This window comes from Mustela putorius, unplaced genomic scaffold (genome assembly GCF_011764305.1).
Source record: "Mustela putorius furo isolate JIRA1106 unplaced genomic scaffold, ASM1176430v1.1 tig00000759_pilon_pilon_pilon, whole genome shotgun sequence".
Classification (NCBI taxonomy): Eukaryota; Metazoa; Chordata; class Mammalia; order Carnivora; family Mustelidae; genus Mustela; species Mustela putorius.
Window position 1 is genome coordinate 9,917,594 of NW_025421467.1, and position 22,481 is coordinate 9,940,074.

Here is a 22,481-nt window from a genome sequence, read left to right on the forward strand (position 1 = left end):
TTACTGCCAAAAAAACACACTAATTATATTTGTGCAGTCACTTGAAAAATTAAGCCTACATTGTCAAGAATTACCTTCAAAATATAAAAGAATATTATGGTTGTTTTTTATTCTTATTCTGAAATAAGTACTATTAAAAACAAATCCCAAAACCAAACAAATGAAGACAACTGGGGAAACACGCAACATTATAACAAATATAAATGCCACAGTAATTTCTAAACTAAAACCATATCTCAAAATATTTAGATTTCATCACTAAGACTAGTTTTTTCATCTGATTTAAAAATTGTATCTATGCTAAAGTAGCTGTGAATAGTGATTTCAAATGATTAGCATTCTCCACTGATTTATGAAGCAGGTACACAGTACTTTAGTTTTTTATGATTTTATCTTAATGTCAGTTTTACACTGCATAAGTTCAGATCTTTACAAAACCCAGAAGTTGAAACAAATCTTTTGTGCTGATAAAAATCTACATTGTGCAACATTTTCACTTCCTCTTAGTTTTTTATTCCATGTTTCATTAGCATGCAGTTTAAATTTATATATATGTTTAGGTCGTCATACCAAATAGAGCCACTGGTTTAGAGAGGGAGATGGGGGAGAGAGGATGATTATTTTAAGAGTTGCAAAACTATGCTGAGTTTTTCAGAGCAAATTATAAGTAACAGCAATATGGTAATCTCAGTGCCTATATTTATAATACAAAGAGACAGAGACTGACAGGCTGGTTTCTAATATGACTATAGATAATGATAAAAAAGGAGAATACCAAATTAATTTTTTAAAAGAGAAAATATGAAATGACAGATCAATGAAAATGTTATTCCTAGTTATAAATTTTATCATGTGCTAAAATGTTGGGTCCCCCCTCAAGATGAAATAAAAATTAAAAAAGTAAAATGTTGGTCCCTACAATATTGTTTTGCAATTTTCAACATTAAGCATTGACACCAATTTTTCAAAACTTAGTGGGCTATTTTATTTCTATTATATATGTTGTATTTTTTAGTACAGATTTCTAGCCAATCATGCACAGTCCTTGATTTTTCTTTTTTCTTTTTTTAAAGATTTTATTTATTTATTTGACAGAGATCACAAGTAGGCAGAGAGGCAGGCAGAGAGAGAGGAAGGGAAGCAGGCTCCCCACTGAGCAGAGAGCCCAATGCTGGGCTTGATCCCAGGACCCTGGGATCATGACCCGAGCCACAGGCAGAGGCTTAACCCACTAAGCCACCCAGGTGCCCCTTCATTTTTCTAATAGGACATTTGGAAACTATAAATAAGCATCCAAGAAAGAGTTAAATAAACCATATTATATCCATACAATGTTGTATATTACCTACAGAAGAGGGCTCTCCAGGACCCCTGGGAAGTTGGAAACAGAGATGTCTCAACTTTACAGTTGCAAATTGTATCAAAATTGGTTCAGAATCAAGAAAGCTTGATATATGTAAACACTCCCTTAAAATGAAGCCCAGAGACTGTAAGCCTAAATTCTATGACAGGGGAGTGGCTTAGCAGTGATTGGTTTTGTGGACTTTTTGGCAGGACCCTCTGTATTCTGGAACTACACCTGTCCTATAACAAAAGAAAAAACATGTATGCACATACACTGCTTCAGCTTCTATTCTCTACACTGCCACAATGCTTCCTTTAAGCACTACCCTGTCACTGTCCAATAGAACTTACTATGATGACAATAATGTTCTATGTCTGCATTATGTAATTTGATAACCACTGGTGATTACTGAACACTAAAATGAGGCTAGCGCAAATGAGAGACAAATTTTAATTTTATAAAGTTTTATTTAATTTCAATTACAAAGTCACATATGGCCAGTGGCTACCATATTGAACAACAGTGCTCCATATTCCCAATTTAATAAATGAGGAATACATGGTTTGTATTGAATACAGCAGGTCTGTATGTTTGGTCCTTTCACAACCACTGGTAATCCACTTAGTATGGCCAGTTAATGTCATTAAAATTGTTGTAGATATATATCTACTAACACAAATCACTGTTTATGGTATGTTGTTAAATAAATAAGATATAAAGTAATTTACTTGTATGGTTTTATTAAAAGAAATCTAATGCTTATTAAGAAATCACACGCCAAGCACTATTCTAAACAATCCACACGTATAAAGTCAATTAACTTTAACTTACCATTATGCCATACTCCCTTTCATTAAATATACAAATATAATATATCTTAGTACGAAAATGAGAAATGGAAAGCATATACTTGTAATAAATTGGTATGTTATGTTATTTTTGTTTATTTTTAAATTTCCTGTGCTGAAAGAATATGTGTTGAAATGACATAAAAGCAATAAAAAAGTAAAGTATTAAAAAGAAATTAAATAGATAGCATCTATAATCCTTGGGTGTTGTGGGAAACTTTCCCCTATTTTTCGAAACATTTCAAATTTCTCTTCAGCTAGTCTTGCATTGCCATTAAAGCAATGTTTTCAGGGGCTGCAAGTTCTGCAAAATAACAAAAAATAAACAGCTACAATCCACTATTTAACACTTATATAACCTGTTCTCTCTCTACTCTGTGGATATCACATAAAGTTGCACAGTAACGGGAAGATTTATAAAAGGTAACCAAAACATACAGAATTTATATGGAAATAAAACCTGAAATAACCAAAACAACTCTGAAAAAAAAAAAAAAGACGAAGTAAAAGGATCACACTACAAGATTTCAAGACACATGATATAGTTAGAGTTATCAAGACAGTGATAAACACACAAAATCAACAGAACAGAACAGAATCCATGAAGTAGAGCCACATATATATGGGCAACTGGTTTTTAATAATAGTGTGATGGTAATTCAATACAGAAAAGATAACCCTTTTCTTTTTTTTTAAAGATTTTTATTTATTTATTTGACAGACAGAGATCACAAGCAGGCAGGTAGAGAGAGAGGGAGAAGCAGGCTCCCCGCTGAGCAGTGAGCCCAATGCATGGCTCCATCCCAGGACCCTGAGACCATGACCTGAGCAGAAGGTAGAGGCTTTCAACCCACTGGGCCACCCAGGCGCCTCAAGATAAGCCTTTTCAACAAAGGGTGCCAAAATAAGTATCCATATGCAAAAACAATGAACCTCAATCCTTACTTCTACCTTTTACAAAAATCAACTCAAAATGGGTCATAGCCTAAAACTAAGAGGTAAAACTATGAAATTTTTAGAAGAAATCATAGGAGAAAATAATTACTTATCTTGGGCTTAGGAAATATTATTTAAATGGGACACAAAAAGCATGAACTATAAAAGAAAAAGTCAATAAATTAGGACTCTAGAAAAACTAAGTATCTGCTTTTTGAAAGACATGGTTACAAACATGGAAGGCAAGTCATTAACTAGAAGAAAATATTGCAAAGCACAGAGTCAACACATTATTACCATGAGGTACAGTGGATAAGATGCAGTGTAAAGAACCCAATAAAGCAGCAGAAAGGGACTGAAGGACAACTATGCGCAAGATACTATCTTAAAAAATTTTTACATATTATTTCAAATAACAACAGTAAAACATTTTGAATGTTTTAGTTTTCTATAACTTGAGTGAACAAAGCACTATATCATGATAATGTTTTTAACACAAATAGGAAAGACTAGAGGGCATTGATATTCTTTTAGATTCGGCTTTTGAGGCCAAGACGTGCCTTAAACAGGTGAATCCAGAATACAAAGCACTATGACTTACACTGTATAAGGTGCTTAATAGTTCTTTAAAATATAAAAAAAGAAGTATTTACAACATGTAAAATGAACAATAACGAGAATTAGAATACCACAGGAAATAATTTTTGTTGGTTATTTTATTTTTTAAACATAGCAGTTCCAAGATCAGCTTGCATTTAGATTTGCTTTGAAGAGGAGAAGAGGGAAAAAAGAGTTATAATCAAGAATACTAATAACTGGATACTCCATGGCTCACCCTACGAGTAATTCTAGGGGGGATTATTACATGCATGCCTATCACATAGCAACAGATAAGACAAAGAAAACTTTTAAGGGGAATACATCCAATCACTCTCTGAACTCAGAGAAATAGAAGTCTATGTTGATGGTAAAAACTGAAGAAGGCATTTGTGATAGTTTGAGAAATGTCAGTGTAAAGGAATCCCTTAACTTGTAGTCCATGAGGAATCAACCCAAGCACTAGAAGAGAAAGGTTTGTTCTTGAAGCTATCCACTTAGTTTCTGAGATATCCCATTTGCTGCTTTCTCCTCAGTGTCCAATCCACTGTGAGTGAATGAGTAAATAAATATAAGTAAATAACAGTAAATAAGCTCTTAAGTAAAAGTCACCAGAAATGTACAGTTAACTTAGTGTATCCAATAAAAGGAACACTGTGTAGCTACCAAATGCCATGCAATACGAACAAATACTCAATGATATACAAATAAGTTTACTGGAAAAAGTGTAACAAAATAATATACAATCAACTTTCATTTTTTAAAGTTTTATATATTTGCCTAGAAAAAAGATTAAAGAGGCTATATGCTAAACTTTGTAATTTTCTATATTTTTTTTCACTTCTCTACAATGAGCACGCTATCCTTTTGAAGTCAGAAAAAAATCGTTAAGTATGAAAATTCTCAAAATAAAATTAACATTTAATTCACTCTGATCTTAAAAAAGTGTCACAGAGCTCCAGTTATAAAACTACACAAGAAAACATATGGAAAATGACATTTGGAATACAAAATGGTCTAAACTACAGTATCTCACATAATGTATATCATACTCCATTAAGGTGTGCCGTCTAATGTTCTTGTGACTTTGATAATGATAATCCAAGAAAAACAAGCAGTAAATGTTTCTATGTGATGATTTCAACCAAGGTTCAAATCAATGATGACTACAAGTACATTCAGCTTTCTTTATAAAACCTATTTATGGCTGTAGAGGCACAAAGCTCTACAAAAATATGATTTCATATATGCCCGTTTTGATATATAAAAATAATTTTTACAGACATGCATAAACTACAAATTCAAAAGAAGCTATTTAGATCAGCCACAGAAATTACAGAAACCACAGCTCCCTACAATTCCTAAAATTAACCAGCTGTGTGCTGCATTTTTCGTTTACAGCAACTTCGTGCTTCTGATGCAGTGTTTGTGAGACAAGAGCCTTTTTGAAAATAATTGCCTGCACTACTGACTAAAATAACTGCCCCAAACAACGGAAAACTGGCTTTCAAATCAAGAACTACTTGAACATAACAAATTGCCCTAACCTATCAAGCTCTCAGGATCTCATAAACCTGTATTTTCTCAGATGTCACACCATATCAAATTATGGAGAAAAACATAAACATTTGGTATTGTTCAAGAAAGTATTCAAATTAACATAGAATGTTTTCATTCAGCAGTTTAAGCAGGTATTTTAAAAAATCTCAGAGGTAAGTGACAAGAATAAATCCACAATTTCAAAAAAGAAATACAAAAAAGGATGTAGAAATTCTTACGTTTCTGCAGATGCCTTGGGAGAAGAAACCTGATGTGTCTGAATTATGATGTCCCTATCCTATCAAGGTACCCTAGTTTTAGAGCAACTGTAAAGTAAACTATGTCTGCCAAGCTAATCCAGTTTTCCCAGAATTATCATGCATTTCTGCCTATATGCCAATAATCTATGAAAAATGGAAGCTGTATCATAAGATTCATGAAAAATATTTACCCTGGAGTTTTCAAGAATCATTTTAATTTCTACAAAATCAGAATCTCACTGATCAGATCTTCATCGCTTCATAATTGCACACTTTTGATTGAATAAAGTTTATGAAACTTTTTCAGCTGTTTTGCATCATAGCTAACAATATAACGATTCAATATATAAGTGAATGCCTAATAATATATACTTCAGCACTCTTATATAAAACATTTGATTTTCAACATGGGAAAGCAACCAGCAAGTGTCAGCCCAGTGCAGTTAAAATCTATAGTGTGTTCTTCTAACTAAAATTGAGGGCCAATTCAAGTATGTACAGATTTTAATGGCTGATTTATCCAACAAAGAGAGTCCAAGATTGTAATTCACAGTACCCTCGCCTTTCAAAAGAATGGTTAACTTGGCTACAATTGTTTCATCTGAATGGAGTGAACTATTACAACAGACTATACAAATTTTTATATTTTTGTGTTTATCTGCATCCCCAATTTAAATTCCTGTGATCAGATTTTCACTAGTCTATGATCCAAACATGCCTGAGAACACCACTCTTTAGGCCATTCCCTCCTGCTCACCTCTAAGTCCAGGTTTAACACATTAAATCTACCTCAAGGTCAATGATTCATTCATAGGACCAATAAAAATATTGCTGACCTCAGTTTTTCACTTAAATTACATAAAATGAAACAAAGTAGAATTTTTAAAAATTGTAATAAAATGTTATGCCTCAAAAACTGAAAATCAGTTTTAATAGTAAAATGGCCCCATTTTATTCCTATATTGCTCAGCATTAGTTTTAGAAAATAAAACTGAAATGCCTATCATAAGTTTGTTTCAAGGCTTAGGATGCACCACAATTACATTATTTCCTATTTTATCCTAGAAGAGTTCCTTTTCCAGGGTTCTAAATTTCTGACAAATAGGCAACAAAGGGAAGGCCACAAATTAGGAGATGCTATTGAAGATTTGTTTTATTAGATTACTGATTTTTCTCTCTTTAAGGGCCCTTGAGAAACATTTTTGTCTGTTATTCTCAAGAATGGCTTCTCTTAAGCAAATGGTCACTGTGATGTATAAAATTGGTCAAACCGTCCTCAACTTTGTTAAATGTATTATTGTATTAGTATTTGTTCTTGGCTTCTCTATTTAACCTGGTCTTTATTTTCCTTTACCCTACTACCTCTCTTACCTAACCTTTAGTTTATATCATTTTGCTGTTGTGTGTGTGTGTGTGTGTGTGTGTGTGTGTGTGTTTTAATACACTCCTATAAAAAAATTAAATCTTTTGCAGAGCAAAGAAGACAAAGTTAATGAGATTCAGGAAATCCTAATCTCTAGATAGAGAGCATTTAACACATTTCAGCAGATACATTAGGAATTACATAATGAAAACCCACTAAATAACATTATATTTCAAATTCCAGGAATGTTTCTAGAGTCCTTTTGGACTACTCTGTCCTTGCAATTCAGTTATATTTATAAACAACAATCTTCCCATGTTCAACATATTTAAAACCAAACTCACTATTCTTAGAAGTTACTTTGTCCTCTAATGTGCTTGGATACAAAACTGTCTGCTGAGAAAATATTAACTTGTTATATTACATCTATTTACCTTCCCATCTGTCAGAATTACCTGACAAAACATTTAAAGCAACTGCCAGAAAAATTCTTCTGGGAGCAGTTTCGAACTTACTTGACATCATTGGGGAAAAAAAAAAAAGTCTCAGAAAAGAAAAACCAAACAGAAAGTTTAAAAATGAAAACTGTAACAACCTAAATTAAAAACTCACTGCAAGAGCTCAATAGCAAGAATACAGACACAGATGAAAATCTGTGGACTCAAAGATAGATCAATAGAATTTATCAAATCTGAACAACAACGAGAAAATAGGTTTAAAAAAATGAACTGATCTCAGCATCCTGTGGGACTGTAACAGAAGATCTAACATTCTTATCCAGCCAGTCCAAGGAGAGGAGAAATAATGATGGGCTGGAGAAAGAGAAGTTCAAAGTGTCCCAAATTTGACAAACCTACAGACTCAAGAAGCTAAACAAACACTAAACAGTATGAACCCAACAAATCCACAACTCGACATACCATAATCAAATTTCTGTAAACTAGTAACAGAGAAAGAATCTTAAAAGAAACATGTTACCTACAGAGGAAGAACAATTTGAATGACAGTGGCTATTTCTCTGGAAACCTTGGAGGCCAGAAAAAAGTGGCGTATTTTTCAAGCGTTGAAAGAACTGACAATGTACAAGTCTGTATCCAGCAAAAATATCTTTCAGGAACTGAGATGAAATAAAGACATTCTCAGATTTTATACAGAAAGTAGCAATGGTAAATTAAACATATAACACACAGATATGCAGGTAAACCCCAACACATGATGTAATTTCTGACCCATTTTTCCAATTCCCCTTTGTTCCTACCTTTACTCCTAAGTATCTGTATATTCTCAATACAATAAAAACCGTCATGAGAGAAGAGTGTATCAGGGGAGTGTGACATGAGCACATGCATATGCACACCACACATAGTCTCCCAACCAAGGTGGCCAGAGCTTGAAAACAGAATAATATGACAGATTCAGGGTTCTGTTTGCTGTTGCCTACACCTAAGAGATTTGAACAGAATCTCCCTACATGCACAGCCAAAAGGGAAACACAAACAAAACCTAAAATAGCTTATTCCAACTCCCAAAGTTGCACAGATAAACTCAGCCCAGCATAAGGATGAGCAAACAAATAGAAAAGAAAAAGGAGAATGATTTCAGAAGTCAGGACACATGCTCTGCTTTAAGACAAAGCCACTCCCAGGACAGGAGAAACTTTTCTAAAATTTCTGACCAGTATTTTCACTGAGGCTCAAAGGAACAGTGAATCTATGATACCAGGAAGGGATACAGAAATGAGATGCGGAATGACGGTGTAAGGGAAGGCACAACTGTCACGTGAAACCATTAGAAGACAATGAATACTGTAAAATAACTCTTTGCAAATGATACAATTAGGGGGATAAGTGGGAAATTAAATATAGATGAAGAATATTGCATGGAACACTGACTGATGCATAAACAATGAGTCTTGGAACTCTGAAAAAATAAAATTAAAAAAATAAACATAGATGAGGAACAATGGAAAATAAAAGTTGGAAAGAGAAATTGATGTTTTCATGGATGACAAATTTACTGAGTTCTTCGAGGTTGCATGAAGTGGTTTTTCAGCTGAAGATGAGAGATAGGTATTTGTTGTCTACACAGACTATTTTTTCATAACAATAAATCTGAGAATTATGTAATTTTGTCTTGTAATGGAAATTTTATATTCAAACCTCAATAAAATCATAACTGCTACTAGACCTGACAGTCCCTAGTGAACTACAAAGCAAATCACATCTTGTATTATACTTAATTTATACAAGGTTCTTAACAAGCTAGGTAGTTGGATTTAATTCAATAAACAATAAAGAACCAATGAAAGTTTATGAGCAAGAGAATAATATGATCAGAACAGCATGACAGAGAATGTACAAATGAAATTAATTTGGTTTCCCATATTATAAAAATAAAAACAAACTAACAATACTGAAAATATTTTTTTAAACAACAGAGGAGTTTCAAAATTATGTTTAATTATATTAATTACTGGGAAACTTATTTACCATTACAAGGGGAATCATTAAAAAGCTATTAAAATTATATAAGTGAAAAGTAAGGAAAGCAAAAAATTAAAACTTCAAAAATAAAAGTTTAGTATGTCTATATTCCTAATGGTCTGCAATAGTCCTGCTTTTGCTCTTTGCAGCCCCATCTCAAATGCAGTGGTGATGGCACAGTCTATTAATCTTTGAGAATTCAAGAGAATAGATAGTAGGATAAGGTGAAGAGGTTAGTAACCACGCAGTTTCAGGTCTACAAAAAATTAGCATCAATGATAGTAGGGCTATATTTATACTGGAGCAGAATAAAGAGAAAAGATAAGAGAGGAGGTTCAATTTATAAACTATTACTAAGGCCAAGTACATGGCCCCTGCCCTTACAGAATTAACAAACATGACACAAGACACAGAGCAGATCTAGGAAAGTTCAGAAATAAACAAAGGGTGGGGTCAGGGTGGGGAGATGTTCATAAATCTTTTGACAATATAACATAAAAATCTAAGCAGATTTTGATGTTTAACTTTCTGTAACCGTAAAGTGGAGACACTTCTCAATAACGTTCTTCTAAGATGAGTGAGGATACACATAGTGCACTTAGCAAAGTGACTGGTTCATAATTTCAATTCAAGTGACACCTCCCTTGTCTTTCCATAAATACCCTTTCATTCTCATCAACAACACAGCTAGATACAGTACAGGAGCAATCAAAATTTTATTTAAGAGTGGTCCAGATTTCTAAGACCACACCAGATCCAAAACCACAGACTTTGTGGAGTAGGTCTTACTTTATGAATATAAATAAATGGTGCTATAGAATTCAGGCAAAAAAAAAAGTACTCATTAGGTCTGAACTGAGTTTGGAAGAATGATTTGGACAAATGTCAATGAATAAAGAACCATATTATGAAAAAGAGAAAATGCATGAGGAAACTTATAAAATAGTAATGTTTATTCAAGAAAGTGTTATCCAAGCAATGTTACTTTAGAAAAAGCAAAAATGCTCTGTATGGCTGTAGTTTGTATTGGGAAGTAGTTGGGACCTAAGGTTTAAACGAGTTTGGTTTTCACCAGATCGTGAAGATAATCCACTGTCTTACACAGGTAGTGGTTCTCAAAATGTTTTGGCTTTGGAACTCTTTTGCGCTCTTAAAATTACTAGGGGCACCTGGGTGGCTCAGTGGGTTAAAGCCTCTGCCTTCGGCTGGGGTCATGGTCCCAGGGTCCTGGGATCGAGCCCCGCATCGGGCTTTCTGCTCAACAGGGAGCCTGCTTGCTCCTCTCTCTCTGCCTGTCTCCTCTGCTTACTTGTAATCTCTGTCCGTCAAATAAATAAAAATCTTTAAAAAAAAAAATTATTGAGGCCCCGAAGAGCTCTTGTATTTGTAGGTTTGTTCTATCTGTCTATCCATCCATCCATCCATTCATCCATCCATCCCTCAATTTCTTATACTAGAAAGTAAAACTGAGAAATTTTTACAACACAAAAATAGAAAGCAGTCACTTCTTTAGCTGTTGATAACATCACACATTAGGCAGATTCTGGAAAACTCCACTATATACTTAAGAGAAAATAAGAATGAAAAGAACATCATAATGTTACTATAAGGATAGCTGGGAGGCTCAGTCAAGTTAAGTGTCAGCCTTCAGCTCAAGTCATGATTTTCAGGGTTCTGGGACCGAGCCCTATGTTGGGCTCCCTGCTCAGCCAGGAGCCTGTTTCTCCCTCTCCCTCTGCCCCTACCACTCCTGCTGATGCTCTCTCTCTCTTTCTCTCAAATAAATAAAATCTTTAAAAAAAAATAATGTTACTATGAAAATTGGTTTTAATCTTGCTGATGTCCAGAAAGATCTTAGGAAACAGCATGTTCCTGTACCACATTTTGAGAGTTGCTGCTGTATAGTAGTAAGAATAACCAAATCAGTGCAGGGTTTAAAATTTTTTTAAAAATCTGTTAATGGTGTGTAGAAAGACTAAAGTAGAAATATACAGAGAAAGAGCCCTGGATTTGGCACAACAATGAAATGAGACTGCCAAAGCTGAATTTATCATTTGCAGAAAATTTCTTAATGCTAGACTTGCAAGCAATAAAAGAGGAACAAACAGACTTGATTTCTTCCCTAAACTTCATTGTACCCATCAGAATACAAAATTCATTTCTTTAGGTAAGTATATCATAGGTATGGTCTCAACTACTCGAGAGTGGTTCAAATTGCAGAAAAAATTATTTTTAATAAAGTCAATTTGTTAAAAGTCAAATTTTGTTACTCTATATGCCTTTATAAAACATTATGAAAACAAAAATCACACACTAAATCCATGAGCATGTTATGTTTTTCCATTGTGTCTTCTACAATTTCATTTTTTTATAAATTAATTTATTTATTTTCAGAAAAACAGTATTCATTATTTTTTCACCACACCCAGTGCTCCATACAATTTCTTTCGTAAGTGTTCTATAGTTCTATAGTTCTATAGAAGTTCTATATAGAACTATAGAACACTTACAGGCTCCCTCCTGAGCAAGGAGCCCAACAAGGGACTAAGTTCTATAGTTCTCTTACCTCCTTGGTTAGGTTTATTCCTAGGTATCTTATGGTTTTTGGTGTGGATTAACTTTTAAAAGAGAAGTTCAATTTTTAAAAATAAGCTTCCTACCTTCACTGCTAGGAAAAGAAAATTAGTGCTTTTGAAATATGAATAAATGCAATAATAAAAAAAAATAGGGTATTGGATTCTACTTCCAGTAATGGCAGATGAGCAAGTCTGTAGTATGACTCCCTGCAGATAATTATAAAACACTTGGCTGTATACAAGTAATAAAAACAACTTGTGAGAAACAGGACAGCCTCAGAAAGTGGTAAAAAGAGAGAAAAGTAATGTCAAAACTACAAATGAAAGGGGTAAGAATTACCTGTTTGTAAATTACTGACCTAAGAGTATGACCCCACACTCACTGCTATAGCTATAAAAAACCATAGCCTCACTGGCAAAATATGCCAGAAATCAGATTTCAGAGCTAGGATTCAGAACCAAAAAAGCAGCTTGAAAATTAAAATGAAAAGCCCAGCAATATGGAAAACTCCCAGATGTTTGAGTGAAAACTAATATGTTTATGGGAGAAAACCCAAGAGTCCCAAGCAAAAAAGCAGGCTGACACCCGAACAAAAATCTATTTTAAAAAAGATTCAGCCACATAGAACCAAATCTGTAAGTTTGAGGCTTTTCCTAAATGAGTGGATTTCCTAAGTATGCAGAGCTCTAGTGGCTGAAAAGCAGTAACTAGAGTAGCAGAGGGTGTCAGTTGATGAAGTTTTGGGCATGCTAACCCAAAGAATCACTACAAAAAAAAAAAAAAAAAAAAAGAATCACTACAAAATAAAACATATCACTAATAAGAGACTCATATTCCTTCAAGGCCATGGGAAAAAACCCAAGTTGGAAATTAACATTAATTTTAGCCAAAGTAATTAATGAAGACTCCACATATTAGTCTGTTTTTTTAAGATTTTATTTATTTATTTGTTACATGCCTGGTATAAATTTTAAGTTCATTGACAGTAAATGTTCTTTTAAAACAGTAGAAAGTGAGAATGTGGATAAGACCGACTTCAACTGGCTGAGCCACCCAGGTGTCCCTAATCTGGTATTCAAAATCTAACCATATATCACAGTTAGGCAATATAAGCCAAAATATATGATGACAGAATAATAACAATATTAGTTTACTACTCAGTGTTATCACCGATAAAATATTTAACAAAATTATGTACTTTTTATAAAAAAATAAAAATTCTTTTACATTATCTCAAAATTAAAATTTTTCAATGAAAAGACCTAAATTAACAGTAGTGGAAGTACATTATACATTTTAAAATTAATTTTGAAGCTGAAAATCTGAAGGAAAAGAAAGGTCAAGCTCCTGTGTCCATTACCTGAACTTATAAATATGTAGTAAAAATTCAAATGTTTTCTCTATGACTGATCATTTTCTTCAGTTAAAAATCTATTTATGCTCACAAAGTAAATAAATCCGAGATTCTGTTATAATGTAAATGGGAAAAGATAAAGTTCTGCATATCATAAATACAAGAACTATGTTGTTGGTTCTATTAAATTTTTCCTTCTGCTACCTCTTTCTGAAATACAAAATCATTTGTCAAAGAATAGCTTTTTAAAAACCTGTCAGTGACAGAGTCTGAACATTAATATACTCTCCTATATTATTTCATAAAATAAAAAGGATATTTAAAATAACCAGAGTTACATCCTGATCACTGTCTTTTATCAAACTATAACTGAAATAGGGATGTGATCTTCACCAATAAATCTTTAAACTCTAGAATTCTTTTTTTCTTGGCTGTTGTTCATAATGTTGTAATGAACATAGGATCTTTGAGACCCTAATTTCATTTCTTTTGGGTATATACCAGGAGTAGAATTGCTGAATCATATGGTAGTTCTATTTTTAATCTTCTGAGGAACCTCCATGTTGTTTTCCAATGACTGCACCAATTTACATTCCCACTAAAGGTGCCCAAGAGTTCCCTTTTCTCCACGTTTTCCAGCACCTCTTATCTCTTTCCTTTTGGTAAAAATCATTCTAAAAAGTGTGAGGTGATATCTCATAGTTCTGATCTGCATTTCCTTGGTGATTAGTGATGCTGACCATCTTCCCATATACCTACCGTCCACCTGTATATCTCCTTTGGAAAAATGTCTATTCACTTCCTCTGCCCATTTTTGTTTTGTCTAGTTCCACTGAGAAATAACTGTCATAACATTACTGTATAAGTTTAAGGTGTACAATATGATGACCTGATTTACATATACTGTGAAATGATTATCAGAGTAGGTTTAGTTAACATCCATCATCTTATGTAAATACAATATAAAGAAAAAAATTCTCTTTGTGATGAGAACTCTTTGGATCTCCTCTCTTCAAAACTTTCCTACATATCATACAGCAGAGTTAGATATAGTCATCATGTTGTAAATTTTACCTCTAGTACTTATTTTTCTCATAACTGGAAGTGTATACCTTTTAACCAGCTTTCTCCAATTCCCCATTCCCCAAGTCATGACTTTAAACTCTAATAGTATTGATTACATATCAGGTATAATTTTTTAAAATTTATTTTCAGCGTTAACAGTATTTGTTGTTTTTGTACCACACCCAGTGCTCTATGCAATCCGTGCCCTCTCCAATACCCACCCCACCACCTGGTTCCCCCAACCTCCCTCCCTCTGCCCCTTCAAAACCCTCAGATTGTTTTTCAGAGCCCATGGTCTCCCATTGTTCACCTCCCCTTCCAATTTCCCTCAACTCCCTTCTCCTCTTCATCTCCCCTTGTCCTCCATGCTATTTGTTATGCTCCACAAATAAGTGAAAACATATGATAACTGACTCTCTCTGCTTGACTTATTTCACTCAGCATAATCTCTTCCGGTCCCATCCATGTTGCTACAAAAGTTGGGTATTCATCCTTTCTGATGGAGGCATAATACTCCATAGTGTAAATATAATGTTTAAAATACACATTTGATAACCAGTAAGGACAGGCAACTGTCTGCCAGAAAAGAGGCTGGCAAAGATGTCAGGCTGATCAGCCAGCATATTACCTCGTTCATTCCACTCCACTGCTGAGGCTGAACTGTCCCATTAATATTTAGTTATCAATTGTTGGATTTTTTCAAAGCATTATGAATATTACCTTATTTACACATTCTACCCAATTAATGATAATCTAGTTGTAGCTCTAATAATATAGTTTTTGCCTATTCAGTCATAATATAAGATCCTTGTAGGCGGGAACTGTATCTTAAGTATTTTTGTTGTCATGCATTTCACCTAATATAGTGCTTTATAAAGCACATAGTAACTTCCTATTTGATGAAATAAAGAATGACTAAAAATTTTTATTATATGTTAAGCAGCCTTATTGAATATTTAGAATAATAATGGGATCATTTAAGGACCTATATATTTTCCTGCTCTTAAAATTGAAGTCGGTCTTATCCACATTCTCACTTTCTACTGTTTTAAAAGAACATTTACTGTCAATGAACTTAAAATTTATACCAGGCATGTAACAATATTCAAGACACAGCAGGAATCACAGAAGTCAGAAGGATAAAATTGAACAAAACACCAGCAAAAATCTCCTTTGTAGAGGTAATATGTGACTACAAATAAAAGTATTTCATTACATTATATTTGTATTGTATTTACCTGAAAAAAAAAAAGGATTGGTATTAAACAAAAAATACCTAAGTATACAACATACCTGAGTTCGTAAAATTTCATTTTTTGACAACTGCATATCTCCAGTCAATTCTTTCACAACAATGCCCAGTGGCTCCAGACGTTTGCTGAAGTAATTTGTCATTTCAGCTGCCAAGGCTTTCATTGGAGCAACATATACAATCTGTGCCAAAGAAACATTACCTTGATGAACGAGCAAAAGCTACAAGTCATTTATTTCACAGCATTCAATATAAATCAAAATTTATTGTGAAATATAATTGCAGACTATAGCAGTAAAAAAATCTTAATAGCGATATCTGAAAAGTACTTACCTTTCTTAGGTAGGTGTGCAGCTATTTAAAGGACAATGGGATTCGTTTATATAGCCTCGTCGCTTTGAACACTGGTTCTGCTTCAAAGCTAAATGTATTTTCAGTGTTTCACAGGGGTAACAGGATTTTCATAACACAAAGAGGGACTGCCTTACTAGTAATAGAGTAAATCAAGCAGCAATCTTTACATGACATCATTAATAATATCCTTAAAACTTTCCAGATTTCATCTAATATGTATAGCTACAAATGATTTTAATTTTATAATTTAAAAACTTGTGGTCTGACTTGTTAATTTCCTACCTTAAATTCATTCTTTTTGATAACACCTTGTTGAAAATGCTGGCGTATTTCATGTAAAACTGTAAGCATTGCAATGTTGGTCTTTCCAGCCCCAGTAGGGGCACAAATCAGCATGTTCTCATTGGTGTTGTAGGCAGTCTCAAACACGATTGACTGGATTCGGTTGAGTCTCCTCATTCCTTTAAAAGCCAGCTGCCCAATCTAAAGAAAGAAAGAAAGAGAGAAAAAAAAATGACTCATTTAAATGATGATAATGTGAAGGACCCAGACAAATACTAAATGCAAATATTTACTTCTTTTGATTAAAAAAAAAAAAGACGACTAATTTGTTCAGTCTCTCAATATGTCCAATATTTAAACCAAAGTGTGCAGTTGAGAACTCACAACTACTATATGATTCTAAAGAATTTTGGAGTTGCATACTCACTAAATTTGAAAAATATAATAATGACACTATGTATCGTATCTTTGTACATGATCTTAAATACAAAAGAATGATAAATAACATAAGGCAATAAAATGAAACACAGGTATGTTTTGAGTTTATATAATGATATTCTAGCTTAGTAAATTGAAGATAACTAAAGTCCAAACAAGAAATTTCCTGGGCATATAAATGAATAGGAAACTCTGCTTCAACACATTATGGATTTAAAAATATCTTTTTTAATTGCAGTCATAATAGTAGGAACAATAGCTGCAGATTATATTCATTCAGAACTTACACTGTGATACATATTAATTGTGAGCACTTTGATATATTTATTTAATTCTCAAAATAATTCCATGGTATAGGTGTGTATATATATATATATATATATATATATTTTTTTTTTAAAGAAATTTCATTTATTTATCTGGAGAGAGAGGAAGGTAGAGGGAGAAAGCATGCATGCATGCACATGTTGGGGAGGAAGGGTAGACGGAGAGAAAGAGAGAAGCAGACTCCTGGCTGATCAGGGAGCCAGAAGCAAAGCTTGATTTTACAACCCCAAGATCATGACCTAAGCCAAAATCGAGAGTCAGACGCTCAACTGACTGAGCCATCCAGGTCCCCCAGGTACTTTTATTATGCCCTTTTAATAAAGAAGAAAATTGAGTGGTTAAATAATTTTTCCTAAGGTCTTTCATATGAAAAGTCTTGAGAAATTAAAACTACAATGTATTAAAGTAAAGAAAAAACTGGGTAAGATTAGTGATAGAAAACTGGAATGGCTAAATTGATGTCAGAAAAAATAAATTCCAAAGCCAAGAATCCTATCAGGAATAAAGACAGTCAGTTTATAATGAGAGAGAATAATTAATCAGAAGGCATAACAGTCCTAAATGCTTATATATCTATAACAGATCTTTAAAATGTATGAAGCAAAAACTCAAGACATGCAAATGAATTCAATATCCCTCCCAACACTTGACAGAACAAGTAGGCGTGAAAATCGACAAGGTTATAAGCAGACTTGAATAGCACTATGAATCAATTTGACCTACCGACATTTATTCATCTAACAGCAGTAGAATACAAATTCTCTTCAAGTGTTTGTAAAACATTTAAAAAATATACTATATTCTGGGTCATAACACAAGTCTCAATAAATTAAAAACTAGTCCATACAAAGTATGTCATCTGATCACAAAGGAATGAAATCAGAAATCCTTAACAAAAATATCCTTAGGAAATACTCAAATATTTGAAATTAAATAACGTGCTTGCTAAATAACCCATGGATGAAAGAAAAAATCAATAGGAAATTAGTGAGTATTCTTAACTGAGGGAAAGAGTAAGCTCAACATATTAGAATTTGTGGATGCTGCTGACGAAATACTTAGGGAGGAATATATAGCACCAACCACTTATATGAAAAGCGATGAAAAGTTTTAAGTGGATATCTTCACCTTCCAAAATAAAAAAAGGAAAATTAAAACCAAAGTTAGCAGAATGAAGTAAATAGTAAGGATTGAAGTAGATATCAACAAAATGGAAAACAGGAAAGCTCATTCTTTGAGAATGGCCACCTAAACTGATTGATCTCTAGCCAGACTGATCAGAAATAAAAGAGAGAAGGCAGATCTTACTGACATCAAGAATGAGAATAGTGACATTATTACAGATGCTACAGATATTGAAAAAAATAGGTAAATATTAATAAACAACTTTATGTCAATAAATTTGACCATGCAGATGACATGAAAAGTTACTTGAGTTAGGCTAAGATGTCTTAAATATACCATAACCTATAAATGAACAAATTGATAAACTCAACTTAAGCGAAACGAAAAAAACATAATCTTTAAGACATTACTAAGAAAATGAAAGAAGCCAGCATGGAAAACAATCTTTGTGAAGCATACATTTGGTAATGGAATATATAAAGGATTCTCTGAACACAACAGTAAGAAAGCAAAAAATCTAATTTTTAAAATGGGCAAAAGATTTGAACAATCAATTCACCAAAGAAAATACCTGGATGGCAGCACAACAAAAAGATGCTCAACATTATTAGTTATTAGGAGAATGAAAGTTAAAACCACAATGAGATAACATTACATGTCTATTAAAATGGCTAAAATTTTAAAAACTGCCCACTGCCAGTGTTGGTGAGGATGTGGAGGAACTGGCACTCATACCTATGGCTGGTAGGAATGTAAAAATAGTACAATCACTTTGGAAAATAATTTGGTAATTTTTTAAAAGTTAAACATACAATTAACATGTGATCTGGCCATATCACTTCTAGGTTTTATCCAAGAGGAAAAAAAGTACATGTACATACAAAAGGGAGTACTTGCTCTCTCTTGAGTGGATGCACTCTATCTCAAATAAATAAAATCTTAAAAAAAGAAAAAAAGAAAAACACCTGGAACTAGCTAAAAATTAGTACAGATAACTCTTGAACAACATAGGATTGAGCTGCACAGATCCATTTATACACAGATTTTTTTTATAGTACAGTACTGTAAATGTATTTTCTCTTTCACATGATTTTCTTAACGTTTCCTTTTCCCTAGCATACTTTACTGGATGAATACAGTATATAATACATACAACATACAGAATATGTCTTAATGAACTGTTTATGTCATTAGTAAGGCTTCTGGTCAATAGTAGCCTCTTAGTAGTTAAGTTTTTCGGGAGTCAAAAGTTATATGCAGATTTGACTGCATGGGAGGTTGGTGCCCCAACCTCCAAGTTGTACAAATGGTCAACTGTAATTGCATAAAGGATAGGGAAGGATAGAATAGCAAAGATGATGAAGATTTAAAAAAAAAAAAGTAAGCCATGACCAGACTATGAAGACCACTAAAGGTCTTTTTTTTGGAAAGACAATGTGAAGGAATCAGCACAGGAAGTTGAGGTCCCGAAAAGTTAAATAACTCACTCCAGTCCACACTGCTAATAAATTGTGGAAAAGATGGGACCTGAACTCAGTGTCTCTAGTTTGGAAAACAAACCACCCAATTTACTATTTAATATTATACGATGATTTACTTTGCCCATTAATAAGACTCTACATTCATTTCAATAGAACACTGCAAAAGAATTCTTTTTTTTTTTTTTAAAGATTATTTATTTATTTATTTATTTGACAGAGAGAGATTACAAGTAGGCAGAGAGGCAGGCAGAGAGAGAGAGGAGGAAGCAGGCTCCCTGCTGAGCAGAGATTCCCGATGCGGGACTCAATCCCAGGACCCTGAGATCATGAGCTGAGCCAAAGGCAGCGGGTTAACCCACTGAGCCACCCAGGCGCCCCTGCAAAAGAATTCTTAAAATACTGTTACAAGTGAGGGAGGTGGCAGAGTTTGCACCATGGTGTACCCAGCCACTCTGGTGCTATCAGCAGGTACTACCCAGACAGGTATGGAGGGGGTCCTGGAGGACCTACATTTCCCAGACAAGCTCAGGATCCACTGTATGTTCCTTTGCTGCTGTAGCTGGACAAATAGATGCTGCTGAACTGCAGAGATGCCTGACACGGGCACTGCTGGCACAAACCTTTTAACATAGAGACTTGTCAGCTTATGAATTCAATGCTGGCTAGAAACAGGTCAGGCACAATGGGTTGCAGTGAATGTTAAGAACTCTGGGCTGTTCTGAATGCCTGGACACAACAGTTCATCAGTTTTGACAGTGACTGGAGTGGAAGAGTAGATCCTCAGGAACTGCAGAAGGCCCTGACCACAGTGGGATTTCAATCGAGTTCCCAAGCCATGACTTCAACAGCAAACTGATACAGCACCAATTTCAAGATCACCTTCAATGACTACATCACCTGCTGCGTCAAACTGCGAGCTCTAACAGACGGCTTTCCAAGATGGGATACTGCTCCACAAGGTGTTGTGAATTTCCCCTATATGATGATTTCATGCAGTGTGTCCTGAGTGTTTAAATCAAGAGGAGACTGTAGGAACAAACTCAACATTCCAACTGGAGTTCTCTTTTGCTCTTACTCTTTGCCTTCAGCAACGTGTGGAAACTTGCACTGTGGCTTTTCCTTGTAAAGGTTTATCACTTTATGTACACTTTATGATGTTTTTAGTGTTGATAATAAATTCTTTGGAATTTTACTAATACAATATCAGGTCTCTTACACCACTCAAAACTTCTTTCAGCCATAGTCAGTGATGCCTCATTTTCTTGTTAAGCCTCTTGTACATAAAATTTCAGTGTATAAAATATTTAAGGCACATTATATATTTTTCATTGTAAGATATTTAAAAGCCTTTCATCAGACTACAGCTGTATCTTTCCTCTCCTAGAAGAGCTTTCACATGGTATTGAAAACTTTATTATGGGGTATTCTAACCATGCAGATTGGCCTTCTAAATAGGACATATTAAAGAAAATCTCACCTTCTTAATAGGACATATTAAAGAAAATCTCACCCATTCATGGCTGGGATTATCATCTGCTCACTTGGCAAATATTTATTGTGCTGCATTTATTTACTTATTATATATATTTTTTGTTTAAATGGTCAAAAGGTAGTTACACAACTTATAATAAAGATATTAGAGAGAAAATACACATTCAGATTATTTCAAACACTGATATGAATTTTTAATACATGGTATAAATGTGAACCAAACTAATGCCATTTTGGACAAATCTGTCACTATGAGGGTTCCAGCACCTAAAACTTCTAGAGCACAGCCTCCTATCCCTCCAACATCTTTTTCTTTTAGTTAACCACGCAACGTTAAGTATGCCCTTGGGACATAACCTCTGGACATGCCCCCAGAGATCTGACTATGACACACACTTATTCTTAAACATTCTCCTCTTGGATTGTCCCCCCAGTATGGACTCCCAGTCTCTAGGGCTATAAAAGCAAGTGTTAAGGGAAATGGGATTGTAGAGATCTACTCCTCTTGCAGCTGCCCAAGATACACTTGTACCTCTAAGTCCCCTTAATAAGCCATTTCTTGTCAAGCTGGACTTGTCAGCCTTTATCTTCAGTCTTAGGGCTCCCATGGCCTTTAGAGGTCATTTCACATATACTTCCCTTTCAAGGAACAGTGTAATACAGAGGAAGAGGATATTAACAGGAAAGGGAGATAGGAGTCATGGAGAAACCGTAGGTCTTGGTAAAGAGCTTGGATACAAGAGAAGGTCTCTGCATGATTTCAAGTAAGGAATGACAAATGTATTTTTTAAAGGCCTACTTGGCTACTATGTGAAGAACAGATTGGGAAATTGTAGACAACTATGCCAGTAGTACAGGTGGAGGGTGATGCTGGAATGGAAAGTGAGGTAGGAGGATACAGACTACATTTTTGAGGTACAGCTAATAGGATTTGATAACAACTTAAATGTGAGAGTGGATTAAAAAAAAGAGACATAAATCAAAGACGACCTTTTTCCCTTAAGTAGATAGATGGCAGTTCTACTGATGCTATATAAGGAAGATTAAAAAGACAGACTAAGAGAGGAAAAGAAAAAAACACTACATTTTAAGAACTTATTATATGTCCAAATTAAAATTTCAAACAGGCAAGTGCATCTGACTTTGGAGGTCAGTGGAAAGTCAAGGATTTTTTTTTTTTAAAGAAACTAATTTTCAGGGGATGCCTGGCTGGCTCAGCTGGTTAAGCATCTGCCTTCGGATTAGGCCATGATCCCAGAGTTACTGGATCAAACCCCATGTCAGGCTCCCTGCTCAGCCTGCTTCTCCCTCCCCTCTACCCCTCTTTCCCATTTATCTGTTCTCTCTTTCAAATAAATAAAATC

The 22,481-nt window shown here is 34.1% G+C and overlaps 1 protein-coding gene and 1 pseudogene across 2 annotated transcripts in view; one reads left to right on the forward strand and one right to left on the reverse strand.

The window, feature by feature from the left end:
- The window catches only part of ASCC3 (activating signal cointegrator 1 complex subunit 3), a 336,070-nt gene that overhangs the window by 225,961 nt on the left and 87,628 nt on the right, over positions 1-22,481 (reverse strand). For both annotated transcript variants that reach the window (XM_045084262.1, XM_004767092.3), the window contains exons 9-10: positions 16,256-16,456; positions 15,661-15,801 (exon numbers count right to left, since the gene is read on the reverse strand). In XM_045084262.1, coding sequence (XP_044940197.1) covers positions 15,661-15,801; positions 16,256-16,456 — 342 coding nt within the window. The remainder of the gene's footprint in view (positions 1-15,660; positions 15,802-16,255; positions 16,457-22,481) is intronic.
- LOC106007299 lies at positions 18,578-20,640 on the forward strand (annotated as a pseudogene).